This window comes from Phocoena phocoena, chromosome 8 (assembly GCF_963924675.1).
Source record: "Phocoena phocoena chromosome 8, mPhoPho1.1, whole genome shotgun sequence".
Classification (NCBI taxonomy): domain Eukaryota; kingdom Metazoa; phylum Chordata; class Mammalia; order Artiodactyla; family Phocoenidae; genus Phocoena; species Phocoena phocoena.
The window spans coordinates 8,155,354-8,174,468 of record NC_089226.1 but is presented as its reverse complement, the minus strand read 5'-3'; the positions used below and the strand labels follow the sequence as shown (position 1 = coordinate 8,174,468).

General features: G+C 45.5%; 1 protein-coding gene across 3 annotated transcripts; it reads right to left on the bottom strand.

Annotated features, from left to right (window-relative positions):
* Window positions 1-3,137: 3,137 nt before the first annotated feature.
* RPUSD4 (RNA pseudouridine synthase D4) lies at window positions 3,138-9,870 on the bottom strand. Of its 3 annotated transcripts, none has more exons than XM_065881470.1 (7): window positions 9,629-9,870; window positions 9,085-9,250; window positions 7,621-7,822; window positions 6,449-6,542; window positions 6,230-6,374; window positions 4,266-4,363; window positions 3,138-3,800 (listed from the first exon to the last, which is right to left on the bottom strand). In XM_065881470.1, the coding sequence occupies exons 1-7, from the start codon at window positions 9,812-9,814 to the stop codon at window positions 3,561-3,563; spliced, it is 1,131 nt and encodes a 376-aa protein (XP_065737542.1). In that variant the 5' UTR covers window positions 9,815-9,870; the 3' UTR covers window positions 3,138-3,560. The 3 variants fall into 3 exon arrangements, with proteins under 3 accessions (XP_065737542.1, XP_065737543.1, XP_065737544.1); XM_065881471.1 differs by having other exon boundaries at window positions 3,561-3,797; window positions 9,629-9,814; XM_065881472.1 differs by having other exon boundaries at window positions 3,561-3,800; window positions 6,230-6,301; window positions 6,469-6,542; window positions 9,629-9,814.
* Window positions 9,871-19,115: the final 9,245 nt, after the last annotated feature.

Below are 19,115 nucleotides of genomic sequence, written 5' to 3'. Positions count from 1 at the left end.
GGCAAAAGCAGGAGAGGACGACCAGGTCTGGACAGAGAAGACGAGCGGTGTGAGCACGATCTGGGGGGCCGGTAGAGAATCTCAAGGGGTGATGCCCATGGGCAAATGGATATAGAGATCAGGAGCTCACAGGAGAGACCAAGGTCAGAGAGAGATTTAGAGGCAGCAGCATACAGGCGGAGGTTTCCAAAGCCGATCCAGCTCAGCTGCCAGGTCACCTGGGTGAGAAACTGGATGCACAGACAGAGCCCTGAGGCCGGAGCCCTTCAAGGAGCCTGGAAGGGAATCAAGTGAGGAGATGCGAGAGGAGTGTACGGAATCAAAGCGAGCAAGGAGGCAGAGCAGGAGAGATGGGTTCTAAATGTAAAGACAAGGTACGGTGTGATGATTGAGGAGAGTACCTTGCCGGCTCAGGCTGGCGGGTGCCCAGCCTGGAAAAAACCTAGCTGGCGAGCAGCAGGCGGGGAGTGCTGGGGTGAGTCTGCCCTACAGCCTCCTAAGCAAAGCAGCTGGCTCTTCCCAGAGGCTCACAGTGGGCATTTGTGGGGAAGCTAAAAATAAAAGCCCAGATGGGCAAGGGACACGGTTTTCCATTATAAGCCTTTTAATTCTTGATTTTTAAAAAGATCATGTGCATGTAGAACTTTAATAAAAAGAATGAAAAACTACTTTCTTATTAATTATATGATTTAATACCAAATCCAACCTTTTCACTGGCTCTAACCAATATTTCATTTTAGGCATGTTCCAGCCTCCCTTGGATGTAGCCCACCTTCCCAGGCCACGCCAACCTGGGATAAAAGTTCTCTTAGATTATCCTGGATAACTGCTATACCCAGCAAGACTTAGAAACCACAGACAGGTAAGGGGAGAGCACTGTCACTCCGCGCCCTGCCCTAGCCGCCCAGCAGTCGGGAATGCCGCGAGCAGACTGCTGCAGGCTGGTGCTGTCCCACCTCTTCCAGCCGACACCTGCAGCCCGGGCTGCCCTACATCTGGACTGCCTGGTCCCTTTGGGGGCGGTTCCCAGGTTCCTGGGGTTTCTCCACTCACTCACAAAACCAGGGGTCTTCTTCAATTGCCTCCCCAATTCAAAGTCAATTATCAGTATTTTCCAAGTGTCACGTTCTTGTACCTTTATCTCGAGGAGCGTGGTTTACTAGAAACAGAAACAACAGCCAACGGTTTTAGGCCTTACAGAAACAAATACAGTAAGTCCCCTACATACAAACCTTCAAGTTGCGAACTTACAAAGATGCGAACGTGCGTCTGCATGTCCAATCACGTAAGTGAGTTCACGTGTCTGGCGTACATTGTCACACGCCTGCATCCCCTGTAAGTGGCTGTGCGTCTGTGTACTTTACCGTATAGTACTGAAGAGAGGAGTGCAGTGTCTTTATTTCAAGCTCAAGATGTCTGGAAGCAAGAGTAAAAGCAGTGGTGATGTAGCTGGTACTGCAGCTTGCCCTCCGTCTCCTGTTGCTGACGATCCTTCAGCTCCACCGCCTCCCGCCTCCTCTCCCTCCTCCAGTCAGTAACTCTTCTTGCCTCTTCACTCGATGCCAGCCCCTGGATGCCGGCTGTTGGACTGTATACTACTGTACATTTCAAGGTACTGGACTGTAAGATTTAAAATGTTTATTTTTTATGTATTATTTGTGTGAAAAGTGTTTTAAACCTATTATAGTACAGTACTATATAACCAACTGTGTCAGTTGGGTACCTAGGCTAACTTTGTTGGACTTACGAACAAATTGGACTTACAAACATGCTCTCAGAACGGAACTCGTTCGTATGTAGGGGACTTACTGGACAGTTATTTCATCTGTGCTTTTAAAGTTCAATCCATCATGCATGGTAAAAGGCATCATGGAAACAGGAAAGTGGGTTTTTAGAAAGCTGTATTATCAACACAGAGAGAACACCTAACGACTGTTCCTGGGGCTTCTCCCCAACTGTGCTGTCACTCCGAGTTTTCTCAGCTCAGCCAAAGTAACATGAGGTGTATTTGTTTGCAAGATGGTACTGTTGCAAGAAATAAGATGGGAGCTAGCTGGATGGCCGAGATAACTTCCTCCCGCGGGGTGCTCGGCTCAGCATCTCCCCCTGAGACCCAAGGATAGGCTTGCTTCCAAAACAAAGGAGATTCAAAACACCGGCAGCCCCCTCACAACCACATATTTACAGATTAATCAAAGCCATCCCCTAGTCTAGGAAGGACAGATGCTACATGGAGCTAAAATGTCAACTACTGATCCAGAACTTTCAAGATGATCCCTTTCCTCAAACTTCTACACCATTCTTTTTTTTTTTTTTTTTTTTTTGCGGTACGCGGGCCTCTCACTGTTGTGGCCTCTCCCGTTGCGGAGCACAGGCTCCGGACGCGCAGGCTCAGCGGCCATGGCTCACGGGCCCAGCCGCTCCGCGGCATGTGGGATCTTCCCGGACTGGGGCACGGACCCGTAACCCCTGCATTGGCAGGCGGACTCTCAGCCACTGCGCCACCAGGGAAGCCCTACACCATTCTTTAGATTGCAAACAGGCAGCCTGCAGACCAAATCCAGCCTACAAATATGTTCTGCTTGGCTATCCAAGTGTTTTTTTTTTAAATTCTGATTTAGTTAGCAATATACTGGGAGATTTCACATAAATATCTGGGTTTCCTGACTCTCTGAAAAAAGTTAGGACTTCCCTGGTGGTCCAGTGGTTAAGACTCTGCACTTCCAATGCAGTGGGCCCGGATTTGATCCCTGGTCAGGGAACTAGATCCCACATGCCACAACTAAGAGTTCGCATGCCACAGCTAAAGATCCTGCAGGCCATAACAAAGATCCCGCGTGCCGCAACTAAGACCTGGTATAGCCAAATAAATAAATAAATAATTTTAAAAGTTAGAAAATCTGTTCCCACAGAGCAACCCTCAGCTGGAGCTTACAACTGCCCTCTTTAGACATGTGGGTGCTCCCCACCATGGCCTTACACCCTGCTTGTTCCACTCGTTTTTGTTACCTGCCTGCCATTTACACCTGCTTTGCTTGCTCACTGAACACCCCTTCACAGGCTCCACAGTCACTAGCACAGTAAGGGGCCCGAGCTGAGGCTGAAGGGAATCCTTGTAGTCTATAATCGCTGGCTACAAAATCTGAGACTGAACAAATAAAGCAGGAAGGCTTTGCTGATAGATCCTGCAGCTCCACGAGGACAGCAGAAGCTGCTTCTGCATCTCTATGAGCTAGACCACCATTATGTTCTCTCCAACCACAGGAACTTTCCTGATAGACCAAGAGCTTTATTGTTGGGTAAAAGCAGTTCCTGATCACAGATTCTGTGCTTTAGTTCTCCTGGTCCTGAGCTCTCTTCCACTCTGAAGCAGGGAGACTGCCTGCTGGCTTTCCCAGCATGTGGCCAGTGTCGAAAAACAGACACTAGTCCCCAGTAAGAGCCCTGAAGCAGCTGTTTCTTCAACTCATCACACCTGGCTCTTCTGGAGTCTGTCCCAAGTGAGAAGTTAGCAGAGTCCCTTAAACAGAGAGAATTCAGGGCAAACTGCCCAACTGTCTTCACTGTGCTCCTGAGTGTGTGGCTTGCTCGTCCCCATTTTGATCCCGACTCGGCATCTTTAAGCCCAGACGGCGCAGGGAATGGACAAAATATCGAGGAGGCTTGCAGACCAAGTTGAGTTCCTCCTTCCCGGCCTGCAGGGCAGGCAGAGTCAGCTGGCAGGCATGCAGGTGAAGGGGGATGTGACGGGCCTTGGACTGCCGCAGCCCCAGCTTCTTCAGGATGCAGGCAGACAGCTTCTGTGCAGAGGAAAGAGCTCGTGAGCGCAAGGCCAACAGCTCCAGTGTGCGGGGGCAGAAGACCTCCACTCAAGGGGCCCCCTCACTAACTCCCAGAAGACACAGTGATGGACAGCCTGCTTTGGGGCCATTTCTAGGAAGAGTTCAGAGCCCATGTATGAGAAAACCCATCACACCAGGGAAGCCCTCCTTGGCCAATTCTCTGGCTTTCCAAGAGAATGGGCTGTAACAGCAAAAAACAAAGTTCCCACCAAGGCTCTTTTGCTGTAGCATGAAAGCCTGCTTTGAGCCTTCAGAAAGTCTCCTAACTGCTTCTCAATTTCTCCAGAAGCTAGATAACTAGCATGGTACTGTGTCGGAAGACAATCAACACATCTTTGCTGTGACTCACTTCAGGGGCTTAACAAGGGGAAAGCATAAGTTCTCCCCCTTATTCTGCTGCATATTGGGTCAGACGTGTATTACCTGGGGGGCCAGCTTGTTCCAGTCTGAGTACTTGTGGTCACCAAGGATCGGGCAATCCAATGCAAAAGACAGGTGAACTCGAAGCTGATGTTTTATTCCTTTAAAAAAAAGAGACGGAGGAAACTTAGGAGTAGCTATTGAAACAATACCACTGGTGGCATCTGCTTCTAACCATATTAAACCAAAGGACAGTAAAACGGGCAAAGCCCCAACTACAATAAGGTATAAAGAATAATATAACAAACAATAGGCTATTAGGAAATAAACATTATAAATGCTGTTAAGCCTCTAAGTACCCCTCACCACCACAGTTCTTTCCACCACAGATAACCACTGCTATCTACTTGGTGTCTATCATTGCCATGCTTTTTTTTTTTTTTTTTTTAATAATTGTGTTGTATAACACTAAATAGTATTGCTTTGTACATTTTTTTTTTACTGTGGCAAAATGTACCTAAAATTTACCATTTTAATCCTTTCTTTTAATATAAATTTATTTATTTATTTTTGGCTACATTGGGTCTTCATTGCTTCGTTGGGTCTTCTTTCTCTAGTTGCGGCGAGCTGGGGCCACTCTTCGTTGCGGTGCACGGGCTTCTCATTGTGGAGGCTTCTCTCATTACAGAGCACGGGCTCTAGGCGTGTGGGCTTCAGTAGCTGTGGCTCGCAGGCTCAGGAGTTGTGGCTCGCGGGCTCTAGAGCGCAGGCTCAGTAGTTGTGGCGCATGGGCTTAGTTGCTCTGCGGCATGTGGGATCTTCCCGGACCAGGGCTCGAACCTGTGTCCCCTGCATTGGCAGGCGGATTCTTAACCACTGCGCCACCAGGGAAGTCCCATTTTAATCACTTTTAAGAGTGCAGTTCGGTGGCACTGAGTACATTCACATTGTTGTGCAATCACTACTACAGTCCCTCTCCAGAACTTTTCCATTGCCCCCAACTGAAACTCCGTACCCAGTTAACAATAACTCCCCGCCCCCTGCTCTCTCCAGCCCCTGGTAACCATTACTCTATTATCTGTCTCTATGAATCTGACTACTCTAGGTATCTCATATAAATGGAATCATACAGTATGTGTCCTTTTGTGTTTCATTTAGCATAATGTCTTAAAGTTTATCCATGCTGCAGCATGTCAGAATTTCCTTCCTTTCTAAAGTTGAATTACATTCCAGTGCATGATGTACCACATTCTGTTTTTCCACTCATCTGTTGATGGACATGTAGGTTGTTTTCACCTTTGGGCTATTGTGAATAGTGCTGCTATAAACACCGGTGTACAAATATCTCTTTGAATCCCTGTTTTCAATTCTTCTGCATATATACAGGAAGCAGAATTGCTGGATCATAGGGTAATCCTATGCTTCATTTTTTGAGGAATCAATTTGCAAATTTTTAAATAAACGTAAGCAAACCATTTATTTACTTATTATTTTTTGAAGGGAAGAATTGATTTATTCTATCATTTTAACTGAATATTTCTCACCCACCCAGGAAACTGATTAAGAGTAGGAATCTGCCTAAAGCAAACTATTTGTATCCTTCTGCTACCTACTGTTTTTTTTGGTGTTTTTTTTTTTTGTGGTACGCGGGCCTCTCACTGCTGTGGCCTCTCCCGTTGCGGGGCACAGGCTCCGGACACGCAGGCTCAGCGGCCATGGCTCACGGGCCCAGCCGCTCCGCAGCACGTGGGATCTTCCCGGACCGGGGCATGAACCCACGTCCCCTGTATCGGCAGGCGGACTCTCAACCACTGCGCCACCAGGGAAGCCCCTACCTACTGTTTTTAACAATCATCCCTATGGAAGCTCCCAGCCTCAGGTCAGCACTGGAAGCACACTCTGGTGCAATCCCACAGCCCCCATAATACCAGCTGCTCAGGGGAGGGGCGGAGCCTGGCACAAGGCCCTGGGTGAAGCTGAGGGGCAGTGGGGCTTCTCCACCCACTGCAGAACACTGGCACCCTCACCGGTAACAGGCTGGAGCTCCAAGAGGGCGGAGGAGAGGGTGCTGCTCAGCACCCGGTACTGAGTCACAGCCAGGTGTGCGTTCCTGCTGGTCCGTACCCTCACTATCTTCCCATTGTCCATGCAGTAGCTCGGGGACAGCGTCATCTGGAGCCAAAGAAATCAGGACACAATTTCGAAGAAAGAGCAGCAAACCCATCCCTCTGGAGGCGCTCACCCACCTTGTGGTGTCGTTCCTGGCCCTGCACCTCCTTCTCAATGATGGGAATGTCCACGACTCCCGCTGAGGGCACCGGGACGCGCATCGTGATGGCCCTGAGGGGACACACACAGACCCTTGCTTAAGCCACAAAGGTGAGTGAGGCTCTCCTTGCATCGGCTACTTAGAGGTGTTAACTCTGGACCTCCTGCACTACTGCGGTCAGTTCTTAAGATCAGAGGGTCCCAAATGATCTCTTGGTATAGCGCTTAGCCTGAGAGTTTGACGCTACCCTTATAAGCCTATCTTTTGTACAACTAAACTGATATGTGCTGATTGTAGAATATTTGGGGAAAAGACAGAAAAACAAGAAAAAGATTGTATTAATAACACGGTCACTCATCCAGCCTTTAAAAATGAGTATGTACAGCCTAAAGTAAAACTAGGGTAATACAGTTTTGTATCCTGTTTTTCTTTTTTAAATAATAAAAGATGGTAAGTTCGAACTGCATATGGAATAAATGAATAAATGAATGAATGGAGTGAAAATTTCACAGGACCGCTCCTGCCTATTTGCCAGGTCAATAAAACAGAGGAACTGTGCTCAGAAAAGTCACAGGAATCCCAACCACAGCTCAGTAAGTCCCTCTTGTTGGAGGTTTCCCTCCATCACACCACAGACAGGCAGAAGACTCTTTAATCTGTCCTTACGTCCATGCCTCTTCCAGTCAGTCAGTCAGCTCTCCTGGGTACTTGGTGGCCTAACACAGAATCACTGGCCCAGGAGTCACAAGCCCAGATATAACATTGCACACCCTGGACACCCCACTGCAGACTGGTAGCAGTTCAGGCTGCTATCTGACACATTTTCTCATACTTACACTGAGTTGGAACTATGAGTTGACCCTTTCTAACGACCTAACACTACTGCTGTTGTCTGACATTTTACCAAAGGAATGAAATCATGTATACTCATATAATCAATTTTTAATAATTTTTATGTACAGCCATAATTAGGAACCACTATGCCACCAGACTCTAATATTCTAAGCACTAAACCTGTTTCCTATAATTTTTATATGCCCACACGTCTGACTACAGTGCCTTCTATTACTAGGAGTTCCTGCTCTAGGAACGGATGAATAGATGGAAGGGTGCCTACACCACCTCGACCGCTATCAATGGGCTTCATACCAGTACTTCTTTGTCACCTGACGGGTTCTAAACAACTCTTGGACTTGATGCGCCACGTCTTTTTCCCAAGCCAACACCATTACGCCTGTAGTTTCCTTGTCCAGCCGATGGCACAGATGCAAGGGCTCTGCCTTGTGGCCGTGAAGCATCTTCGCCAGGACAGGCAGTACATCACTGATGCAGAGCCGGACCCCAGGGCCACCTAAGAAGGAAAAAGCCAGAGGTTTGAGCGGCCAGGAAAAGATCTCACCAAAGACCTCTACCTGGGACAACAGTCCTTACTGGATTAACAGTAAATGCTTTCTAGAGCCTTATTACTGAATTGTGGTCCAGGGACTAGAAACATAGCAGTCTGCCCAGAGAGCTCGCTAGAAAGGAATCTCAGGCCTCCAACCCAGACTAATTAATCAAAATCTGCATCTTAACAGAAGGCCCAAGTGACTCATATGCATATTAAAGTTTAAAAAGCACCATCCTAGAGCAGGTGGCTTTCTCCTCAGACCTATATGTGTGTGTATATATATATATTTAATCTATTTATGTACTCACACTAAAATTAGCAACCAAAATGATGAGATCTGATATTTCACTATATAAACAAAGGCTTGAGAATTTGCCAAGTAAACCCTAGTGAGAAATGCAAGACCATGAGGCCTTCCTGAGGCATTACAGAAGAGCTGAGAGGCTGGGCTTTGGGGTGAGACATTCCTGGGTTCCATCCTATGGACCCTCACAACTAGCCATTGACCTTGGACAGATTACTTACTCTTTCCAACTTTCAGTTTTCTCATCTATAAAATGTAAATATCTTGATAATAGTTATCTCTTGGGGAACGGAAAGGCAAGCTACTGGCAGGATCAAGAGAGAAAAAAACCATACAAAGCACTCGGCAATGTCTGATTTAATTCGTTGTTTTCAGGTACAACCTTCTCCATACCTCCCCCCAAAACATTCGTTCTTCTAGCTAAAATATGCCTATTCCCCCAGCAAAACCCTTTCCACAAATGCATTTTTTTCTATCAGTCTTTCCTGACTCACCCTAGCTGTCTCTGACTACATTTAACATTTATTCAAAAACATTAGGGTTTCCATTAAGTTCTAGGCACCCTGGGGTTTTGTTAGGTATACACCAACACATGTTATGTCCTCTTTCCCAGTTCTGATGGAAAATAATCTGAAGACAGGAACCACACAGCCTTTGTCCTTCTCTAATAGCAATCCTCGGTGGAGGTCTGCACACAGCAAATTCCATAAGTCACTGCTGGCTGCCAGATGTTTGCAAGGTGGGGACTGTCTTATTTATCTCTGCGTCCTTACTGGTTCCTCACAGAGGACAGTACCCCACAAAAGTTTAATCACTTTGAAAGCAAGGCTTCAGAGAGCCCCCCGAGTAATGTTAGAGTTGCCCCTACGTGTAGCACAAAGCAGCAGCGGCCCGCCTCCCTTCCCCACATGCTGCTTACCATGCACAGGGAGACCGTAGGGCTTATTGATGACCACAAGGTCCTTGTCCTGGTGGATAAGTCCTCGGCTCAGTGCCTTAGCAAGCACGTTGGGGTGGACGCGCTGCAGCTGCTCTGTGAACCGCAGTAGTTCTTGCACTCTCCTTTGAACAGGGTTTGTGGGCACCTGCGGGGAGAGAAGGAGCGACGGTAAATGCCTGGTGGGGAGGACTTTCAGTAAGTCTGGGTGAGAATTTGGGAAGGGAATGCCTGTATTTTTGCATTAGACTCGCCCCGTCCCCGAGTAATTTGAGCGCAGGGGTGGGTGTGTCTCGCCTGTACCCACGTAGTGCTTAGGGCCGGGGTCGGCAGGAGCCAGAGACCCAGCCCACAGGAAGATACCGCACCCTTCTGAGCTCTCCACTCCGCCTTCTCCCCGTTCTCCCACCACAAGTCCTCGACATTGATTACTTGACATGTGTCAGAGGACCCGCCCACCTCCCTCCCGGCCTGGGAAACCAGTGAGCGCACTGCCTCTTGGGAGTTGTGGTCCTTCTGGGCTCACCGGCTTCTTCGTCTTTTGTTCCTGTTTCTGGGCTCGAAGCCTCTCCGCTAATCGCTGGGCATCCAGGGGCCGAGAGGCAGCAGCAGCGGAACAAAGTGGCTTTGAGACGAAAGTGAAGAGATTCCCCAGACGCTGCCAGGAACCCCGGACCCACACGCCAGGCGCACTACAGCTAGGAACCGCCATCTTGCCGAGCTAAGCCCACGCACAGAAGACGGACTAGAGGGAGGAAGGAGTAGGTGGGCCCTGAGGGTCACGTGGGGCGGTCGGGGCGGGGTCCCGGGCGAGTCACGTGGGGGCGATGCGCGCTAAGTGCGGCTGCGTTGGCCGGTAGCTGCAACTGGAGCGGTTGTGTTCGGAGGAGACGCGGTGAGTGTGTGGAGAAGCCGGGTTGGGGCTGGGAAATGCCGGTGCCTCAACGCTTTAACGTTTCCGCGTCCCCAGCGCTTCCGTTCTCGGAGATCCCTATCTTGGGAAACCGTTTCTCCCTTTAAGAGACGACCCCACTCAAAACTGCCTCTCCGCCCCCGGGAGAAGCGTGCCCCATGAACACTCGCCCCAGAGCCGTCTGAGGCGCCCACCTCGTCCGTTTTGGCAGCCACGTCCCGGGTGCTCGGCCAATCCCTCGAGGGACGCCTCGCGTCCTTTTTTTTTTCCTTACCGCTCGACCTTCGGAGACGCGGGATCTCTGAAGCCTCTCCACCCCTCATCTCCTGACTCCCAACCTCTTTGTTTCACGTTGTAACTAGTCCTTCTCTCCCAGGGGTGATGGGGAGCCCTTCCGTTATCCACGGGTCCATATTTTCTTCCTAGGGAGCACCTTGAGTTTCTTCTGCCTTCTTCAAGAATTCATTTCGTGGCGTCTCCTCCGTCCCTCCCCCCACTGCTTCCAAAGAAAAGACAAAGTGCAGAGCAGGAATCTTCCCTTCCCTTTGCCACTTCCTTCGTTTTCTCCATCCCTGGTTTGTAACTTGCTCCAGACCCTCTCCTTCTCTTACAAGGTGCATTGTTGGGACTCCCATGCCCAAACTGCCAGGGACTTCACTAAGTCAAGACCCTGGGACTTCACTAAGGGGTGGCAGGGAAGAGGAACATCTGGTTGGGATAGTAATGTTAAAAGAACCTGGGAACAGACCTGCCATTTATTAAGAAGAAAGCTGATGCCGAGCCCTGACGACATCTCAGGAAATTAACGGATCTGTGCTGACGATAGAGGAAACAGTTTTTAAGACTGCTTAGGATGAAGGCTGCCTGAGGAGTTAGAGGAGGTAGTGGAGTTAAGTTTGCGTCCTAACCCTCTAAAAGGGATTGCCAGAAGGGAGCCCTGTAGAGCTTGAGATAAAGTTGAACAGGTAAGTGGAGCTAGCCTATAGAAGACTTTTAACTGGAAGAAGGGTTTGAACTAGATGTGGTAAGTAGGGAGGAGTCTTTGAAGATGCTAGAGCAGGAGAGAGACTCCTTGGAAGTGGAATTCTGGAAATGAATCTGGCATTTGAATGCAGGACAGATTGAAAAGGAGAGGGCTTTGATAACTGGGAAATCAGCTAGGAAGCTGCAATCTGAGTGCTCATTAGAAAGGCTGTGCTTCGTTCACTGGTTGTTTTTTTTGTTTTTGCGGTACGCGGGCCTCTCCCTGCTGTGGCCTCTCCCTGCTGTGGCCTCTCCTGTTGCGGGGCACAGGCTCCGGACGCGCAGGCTCAGCGGCCATGGCTCACGGGCCCAGCCGCTCCATGGCATGTGGGATCTTCCCGGACCGGGGCATGAACCCGTGTCCCCTGCATCGGCAGGCAGACTCTCAACCACTGCGCCACCAGGGAAGCCCCGTTCACTGGTCTTTTTCCCTACACTGTACTGTCCTTTGAGTGTGAATTGGTTTTGAATTGTACGGGTCAACATGTACTATTGACAGCTGCTGTTGAACTGTGAGTGCCTTAAGGACTCATTCATTTTTTTTATCCCCCGCATCTGGTACAGAGTAAATTCACAAATATCCCTTGGCTGGCTGAAGTGCATCAGAGGCATGGGTTAGGTGTATCTGAACATTTTGAATTATCTAATTTCTGTCCATTTTTGACCTAAAGTTTGGAGGTAGGAGTACATGTATTTGTAAAGAGGGGGAAAGAAGACCTGTGTATGTTTCTGTAATAAGAGAGGTGATTGGGGTATAAATGTGAAGAATTCGAAGGGAGATTGAGAAACAGCTTCTCTCCTACTGTTTTTTCCCCCTGCAAATTCCCAGGAAACACACAGATCTAGAGAAGTTGAGAATTACTACCTTTTACTGATAATGTCCCAGACCCAGGTTCTAATTTCACTAAGCAGTCGCACATCACGTGTCACATAAGTATGTGAAGACTCCTTTCCAGGGACTCTGAAATTTGGACATCAGGACTTAAATTCGTATCGTTACATTAATTACAAGCCTGTTTTAGGTGTAGGACTTTTATGGTTTGGGGGGGCTGGGGAGCCTTTTTCTGCCTTAACCTGTCCTTAATGGCATTCAAGAAGTGACCCCTGTTCCTGCAGAATTGGCCTTCTGTGGCAGGAAACAAAATGAAGAACCAACTCAGATGTCATGGTCAGTGACACAGAGCTTGTGTTCTTGGGTTTCAGGTTAACCCAAGGCACACACTATAGTGCCTAGGCATAAAAACACTGGTCTCTTTTTTTCTGGAGAAGGAACTTTTAGGTTTTTCTTGTTGAAACTTCGTAAGAGAAATTTGAAGAATTCAGAGTTTTTGTTTGCTTGGTATGACAGTACAGCTTTAGCCAATGTGGGTACAGAAGTTTGGTTCCTTAATGTTTATCCTTTGAGTCTGGCCACTTGTTGATTTGAAATAGAGTTGCTCTCAGTACACAAGAATTTATGTAAAGATATATATTACCTCCTTTCTCTTCCTCATTCAGGTAATCCTGTTTTAGATAGCGCATTTTTCCACTTCTGCACTAATCTCATATTCTCTTTTTGGTTGGGGACTCTTCTTATCTGGACTATTTTCTCAGTATAAGGAGGGAAATTCTATCAGTGGTGTCTTCATTCTTACAGAGTACCAACGTGGCTTATCTACCTAGATCTTGATATATCATAATATGTGCCCCCCATAACCTATAAAGAAGAACTTGATAATTTGCTTTTAAGGATATTTTCTAACCTGTGCAAGAACAACAAAGCCTTCTTGTTATTTCATAAATACAAACAGGGACTAACAAAAGAACTTGTGTCTAAGTATCCCAAATTTAAGGTTAATTAGTGGCATGAGGTTAAACGCTGGTTCCTTGAACAGCGATTTGCTAGTTGCAGATTAACCAGCGATTCAGTTTCCCTGAGGAGCAGGAAGTACTTGGATATTGTTTTATGGTTTTAGAGAGGTTCAAAGAAGCAATTTGCAGTTCTCTGGAGGTGCCCTGGAAAGAGCAGTTGTCGGCAGCTGGGAGATCTGGGGACTGGTCCCAGTTCAGCTGCTTGTGAACTTGAGCGAGTAATTTGGGCTTCAGTTATTTGTCTTTTAAAAGAAGATCCTTACTAGCTCTAAGCTTCTATCAAGATTTTCCACTGACACTTAAGTGCTTCTCTTTCTTAACAAGTGGAATTTATTTCAGACTTAACCTTGAGTACATTTAGCCTTGGCACAGAGGACCAGGATTTTAATCCTGTCCCCACAATTGAACCTTATGCCACTGAGCTAACATTTATGTTTGGAGGTTACTTCATTGAGTGCTGCTGGAATACACCTTCAGATTTCCTAGGTGGGTTGTGGAAAGGAGTGCAGATAGAAAAAAAATTAGAAAACAATGGTATTGACCTATACCATGTGTGTTAGTTCTTTTTTCCATGCCAGCAGTTCAAAGAGATTCCATTGTACTGTTGCCCCTTGTTTCACTTTTTTTCAGCTTTTGAGCAATGTCAGGGCAGGTCTAGCTTTAACGCTGCTTCCCAAACTTTTTTCATACTGTGACACACAAGGAAATTATTGTGTCACTGAGGAAAACTGGCGGCGACCCACAGAAGACAGCTGGCCTGTGATCTGTGGCTGTCCCATCCCCACCTGGCCATACACTGGTGAGGAGATCCCTGTCCTGTGGCCCATGTGACCATTAGGAAGGTCAGCATTACACATTCAAAGTCTTTGTCCCAAACTCTGCCTAACTATCAAGAGGAACTGTATCACTAGTTAGTCTTTTTTTTTTTTTTTTAAACCAAGGCATGTTATATATTAATTATCCCTTGAAATGTAACCCATTTTTACCTGACCATATCTGGTTTGGGGGGTTAATTTCTTTTTTAAATTATTATTATTTAAGTTTCAGTTGTACAGCATTATAATTCAACATTTATACACACTACAAAGTGATCACTGCCACAAATCTAGTTACCATAATTATTTTTCTTAAGTCTGTGTCTAATCTGTTTTGCCCTTATGTGCCTTTATGCTCTTGGCTAGTTTAATATTTAAAGACCATACTTGTCCTTAAAAAGTGGCTTTTTTAAAAGTGTGTGAATGGTAGTTAACTGATAAAGGGGTGGGAAATGCTTTCGTCATGATGCTTTGACCTCATTAGATTATGGGCAGACTTGCTCTGCCTATTTTTAGAAGATAGGGAATTTCTTTTTGGGGGGGGAATTTCTTTAAGTAGCTTATTTTATGTTTTCCATTATAAAAGTAATATAGAAAATGTGAAAATACAAAAAGTAGAGTGGGGGAAAATCATTCATATTTCTGTTTCCCAAATACTGTTAAAATAACATGGTTTTTCTCATCTTTTTCTTTTTTGTGTGTGTGTGCATTCTTTCTGAATTGTGGAAATTTTCAAACGTTTACATGATAGAGAAAACGCTAATAAACCCCATGTACCCATGAGCCAGCTTCTAATACATCCAGCCAACACAGGGGCCAGTCTTGTTCTACACCCCAAACTCCCAAATGGTTTTGAATCAAATCCCAGAAATAATCATTTCATCTGTAGACACTTCAGTATGTATCTGTCAAAGATAAGAACTAGTTTTCAACGTAACCTCAATACCATCATCACACCTTAAAAAATATATTCCTTGGTATCACCAAGCAACCAGTCAGTGTACAGATTTTCCTGTTGGTCTCACTTTCTAACACTTCATTTGTTTGAATCATCAGGTTGAAAGAAGGGTCCACACATCATGTGTACACTTTTAATTAGACTAAAACCATATGGGCATTCAGAAGAGATAATGTGGACTGTAAACCTTGGAGATGCTAAGAGCTTGCACTTCGGAGTCATGTAGGCTGGGTTTCAGATCCAGCTCTGCCACTAGCTAGCTGTGTGACCTTGTGCAAGTTACTTAATCTCTCTCACTTTTGTTTTTTTTATCCTGTAAAATGGGAAGAATATCTACCCTAAGACCACCATGAGGATCGAGTGAGTTAATGCAGGTTAAAGCCCTGTAGAGCCCCATACGTAGTTAATGCCCAATAAATACTAGCCCTGTCCAGCACCTAGTATAGCATCAGTGCATAGATTTGTGGAATAAAAATAGAGTAAGAGTCAAGAGCTATGGAATTTGGTTTCATTCTGCCATTTAGGGGAATCACTTCAAAGTTTTGTACCCTAAATTTCTTGTCCAAAAAGAGGGGTGGAGTAAACAACCTGATGATCGCTGAAATTCCATTGCTTGCAGGAAATGAGGCAGGCTTAGTATTTTAGAAACAGCATGAGCTTCAAAAACAGACTGGGATTTGCATCATGCTTTGTTATTTACAAGCATTTAATCTTCTCAGCTTCAGTTTCTTCATATGTGCGATGGAACCAATAATACCTACCTGATAAGATTGTTGTGACGGGAGCAGCAAGATAAGTATATCTGGTTCCTACTGTGTAGTAGGTACTCACATTATTAGTCAGCATTTTATGATTATAAAACAAGAATGTTACATTGGAGGATTTTCAACATCTTAAAGAGCTATGTATTTTGTAGCATGTATATAAATGAAGATGACCAAGTATCTTATGGGAAAAGGAATATACACTGGAAGGGTGAACCTAGAAACTGTTTCCAGAGCATGGACAATGGAAAATTGAGGCATTATTCACCGATGTTGATAAAAGAGGATATGAGGATCCCTAGAGAAATTCAAGAAGGTCTTTGCAACAGATAGTTGGTTAAGTTGAATAAACCTATTTTCTGTAGCATTTGAAAATTTCATCAGTAAGTTAAAGGTGCGGCTTTTTTAAATTGAAATATAGTTTGCATACAGTGGTATGTTAGTTTCAGGTGTGCTAACATGGTGATTTGATATTTGCATACTTTATGAAATGATCACTGCATTAAGTCTAGTTACCCATCTGTCCCCATACAAAGTTATTAGAATATTATTGACCATATTCCTTATGCTGTGGCTTATTTATTTTATAACTGGATGTTTGTACCTCTTCGTACCCTTCACCTATTTCTCCCCCACCTCCACCCCCCTTCCCCTCTGGCAACCAACCACCTGTTGTTCTCTGTATCTGTGAGTCTGTTTTCGTTTTGCTAGACTGTACATGTAAGTGAGATCATACGGTATTTGTCTTTCTCTGATTTATTTACTTAGCATAATACTCCCTAGATCCATCCATGTTATCATAAGTGGCATGATTTCTTTTTTGTTATGGCTGAGTAATATTCCTGTGTGTGTGTGTGTGTGTGTGTGTGTGTGTGTGTCTATCTTCTTCATCCATTCATCGATCGGTGGACACTTAGTTTGCTTCCATATTTTGGCTATTGTAAATAGTGCTGCAGCGAACACTGGTGTGCATGTGTCTTTTCGAATTTGTGTTTTTTCTTTGGGTAAATACCCAGAAGTGAAATCACTGGATCATATGGCAATTCTGTTTTTAATTTTTTGAGGAACCTCTGTACAATATTCTGTAATAGATGCACCAGTCTCCAATCCTACCAACAGTGCACGAGAGTTCCCTTGTCTCTCATTCTCACCATAAAGACACTTGCTACTTCTTGTCTTTTTGATGATAGCCGTTCTGACAGGTATGAGATTGTATATCATTGTGGTTTTGATTTACATTTCCCTGATGATTAGTGATGTTGAGCGTCTTTTCATGTGCCTGTTGGCCATTTGTATATCTTCTTGGAAGAATGTCTATTCAGGTCCTTTGCCCATTTTTTAATCAGGTTGTTTGGGTTTTTTTGATGTTGTGTTGTATGAATTCTTTGTATATTTTTGGTATTAACCCCTTACCTGATGTTGTTTGCAAATGTCTTCTCCTGTTCATAGGCTGCCTTTTGTTTTGTTGATAGTTTCCTTCACTGTGCAAAGGCTGTTTTTAGTTTGATGTACTGTAGTTCCATTTGTTTATTTTGCTTTTGTTTCCCTTGCCTGAGGAGACAGATCCAAAAAACATTGCTAAGACCAAGGTCAGAGAGTGCACTGCCTATGTTTTCTTCTAGGAGCTTTTGGTTTCGGGTCTTACATTTAACTCTTTAATCCATTTTGAGTTTATTTTTGTATATGGTGTAAGAAAGTGGCCCACTTTCAGTCTTTTGCAGGTAGCGGTCCAGTTTTCCCCACACATTTATTGACAAGACTGTCTTTTCCCCATTGTGTATTCTTACCTTCTTTGTCGTAGATTAATTGACCATATAAAAAGATGTGGATTGTGTGTGTGTGTGTGTGTGTGTGTGTGTGTGTGTATTAATTGTTAGTGATTGGAATATGCTGTGTTTGTTCTAATGATATTGTTGGTTTAATGAAAATGACTTACACTAGCTGTTATAAACAGAGCTGCACTGTTAACTGACTCAGAAAACCAAATCCACTCTAAATTTACTGACCCCAAAGTACTAGTCAGCATTTCCCCAACTTGCTTGATGATAAGAATCACCTGAGGTACTTTTAAAGCTACAGATCACTCCTCTAGAAATTGTGATTCCGTGAATGCTGAGTTAGGGCCCAGGAATCAGTCTCCCTCCCTCCCTCCCGCCCGGCAGACACTCCTGTTATTTATACCTCTGCCCAATGTCGTCCACCGTTGGTTGAGCCAGGTGATCCTGCGTTGCTGTGCCACGTGTGTAGGTTCACCTTTGCCTGGTTATTTCACTTACCTATGTTAATTTTTTTCCAAATGCTCTAACGTATTAATCACATTCATATCAGTAACATTATCTCTGGGCTCAAATGTGTTACTTCCATTTTTTATTGGAGCCCTGCATCACCTTCCTCCTCCCTTTGCTGCTTCCTGTCAGTATCATGCAGGAACTGACCTTTACTCTCCTCCTGGGCTGGCCCCCATGCCATCCCATTTCTTGGCTCACATCTTACATCCTAAGAAGTATCTGAAAGACTTTATTTTGCCCACAAACTTGTTTGATAGTTTGGAAGTGTAATCGAGTCCCAGGTTAGAAATAATTTTCCCTCAGAGTTTTGAAGGCCTCGTTGTACTTCCCGGTATCTGTAAGTGCCCTGGAGGTGTGGTGGTTCACACCTTTTCTACGAAACCTTGCTTTGTTGGTTTGGTTTCTCTTCTCTCCCTCACTGGAAGTTTGAAGATACTCTCTCTGTCCCTGGTGGTCTGGAGTTTCACGATGATGTGCCCTGGTGCAGGCATTTCATCATTGACCATTCCGAGTGCTCCGTGGACCCTTTCATTCTGGAAATTCATGTCCTTCAATCCTGGGACATTTTCTTCTATGATTCCTGTGATTTTTCTCCCGATCTTTTCTTTTCCTTTGATCATTTTTCATAATATCCATTCTTGTCATATGGATATGACAGCTTTAATGAGAGCCCATTATAGTTTTCAGTTTCCTGCTCTCTGCATTGGCGCAGGTTTGAGATCTATTGCCAGAATGAATGTGATAAGAACTTAGCGTTTCACCACAGCTCTCTAGACCCCACTAAGGCATGTCCACGGGGACCTGGAGGGTCCAGCCCTCTGCTCACTTCCGGTTCCATCACCCCAACTCGCCCACTGGCCTCAGTCACTAGAAATGCACTGCTTCTCTCTTCCTTCTGCTGTAGAAACATGCTCTGCTGCTCTTTGGGTGAATCCACAAGTACTTAGTATTTTAAAAAGTTAATTTTACTAAGACACTAAGGTAAATGAAGGAAGAAAAGTTAGAAAAAAAAAAAAAAACCGGAAGGGGATTTATGTATAAGAAAACGTGTGGTGGACTTCCCTGGTGGCGCAGTGGTTGAGAGTCCGCCTGCCGATGCAGGGGACACGGGTTCGTGCCCCGGTCCGGGAGGATCCCACATGCCGCGGAGCGGCTGGGCCCGTGAGCCATGGCCGCTGAGCCTGCGCATCCAGAGCCTGTGCTCTGCAACGGGAGAGGCCACAACGGTGAGAGGCCCGCGTACCGCAAAAAAAAAAAAATAAAATAAAATAAAAAAAGAAAACGTGTTGTGTAAAAGCAGGGGCAAACTCTTAAGAATACAGTTTTTTGAATTGATGTCAGCATGAAACCAGGATGCTTACACTTGCTCCAAGAGTTCCTCCTGAAAACTGCTTTTCTTCA

Bases quoted from the DNA above. Each gene is read 5' to 3' on its own strand.
- RPUSD4 (XM_065881470.1), bottom strand. From the start codon at position 9,814: ATGGCGGTTCCTAGCTGTAGTGCGCCTGGCGTGTGGGTCCGGGGTTCC. The intron at 6,375-6,448 runs GTGGGTGAGCGC...CTTTGGCTCCAG, and splicing joins GCCAGGAACGACACCACAAG to ATGACGCTGTCCCCGAGCTA. The intron at 4,364-6,229 runs GTGAGGGTGCCA...TTTTTTTTAAAG, and splicing joins GGAGCTCCAGCCTGTTACCG to GAATAAAACATCAGCTTCGA.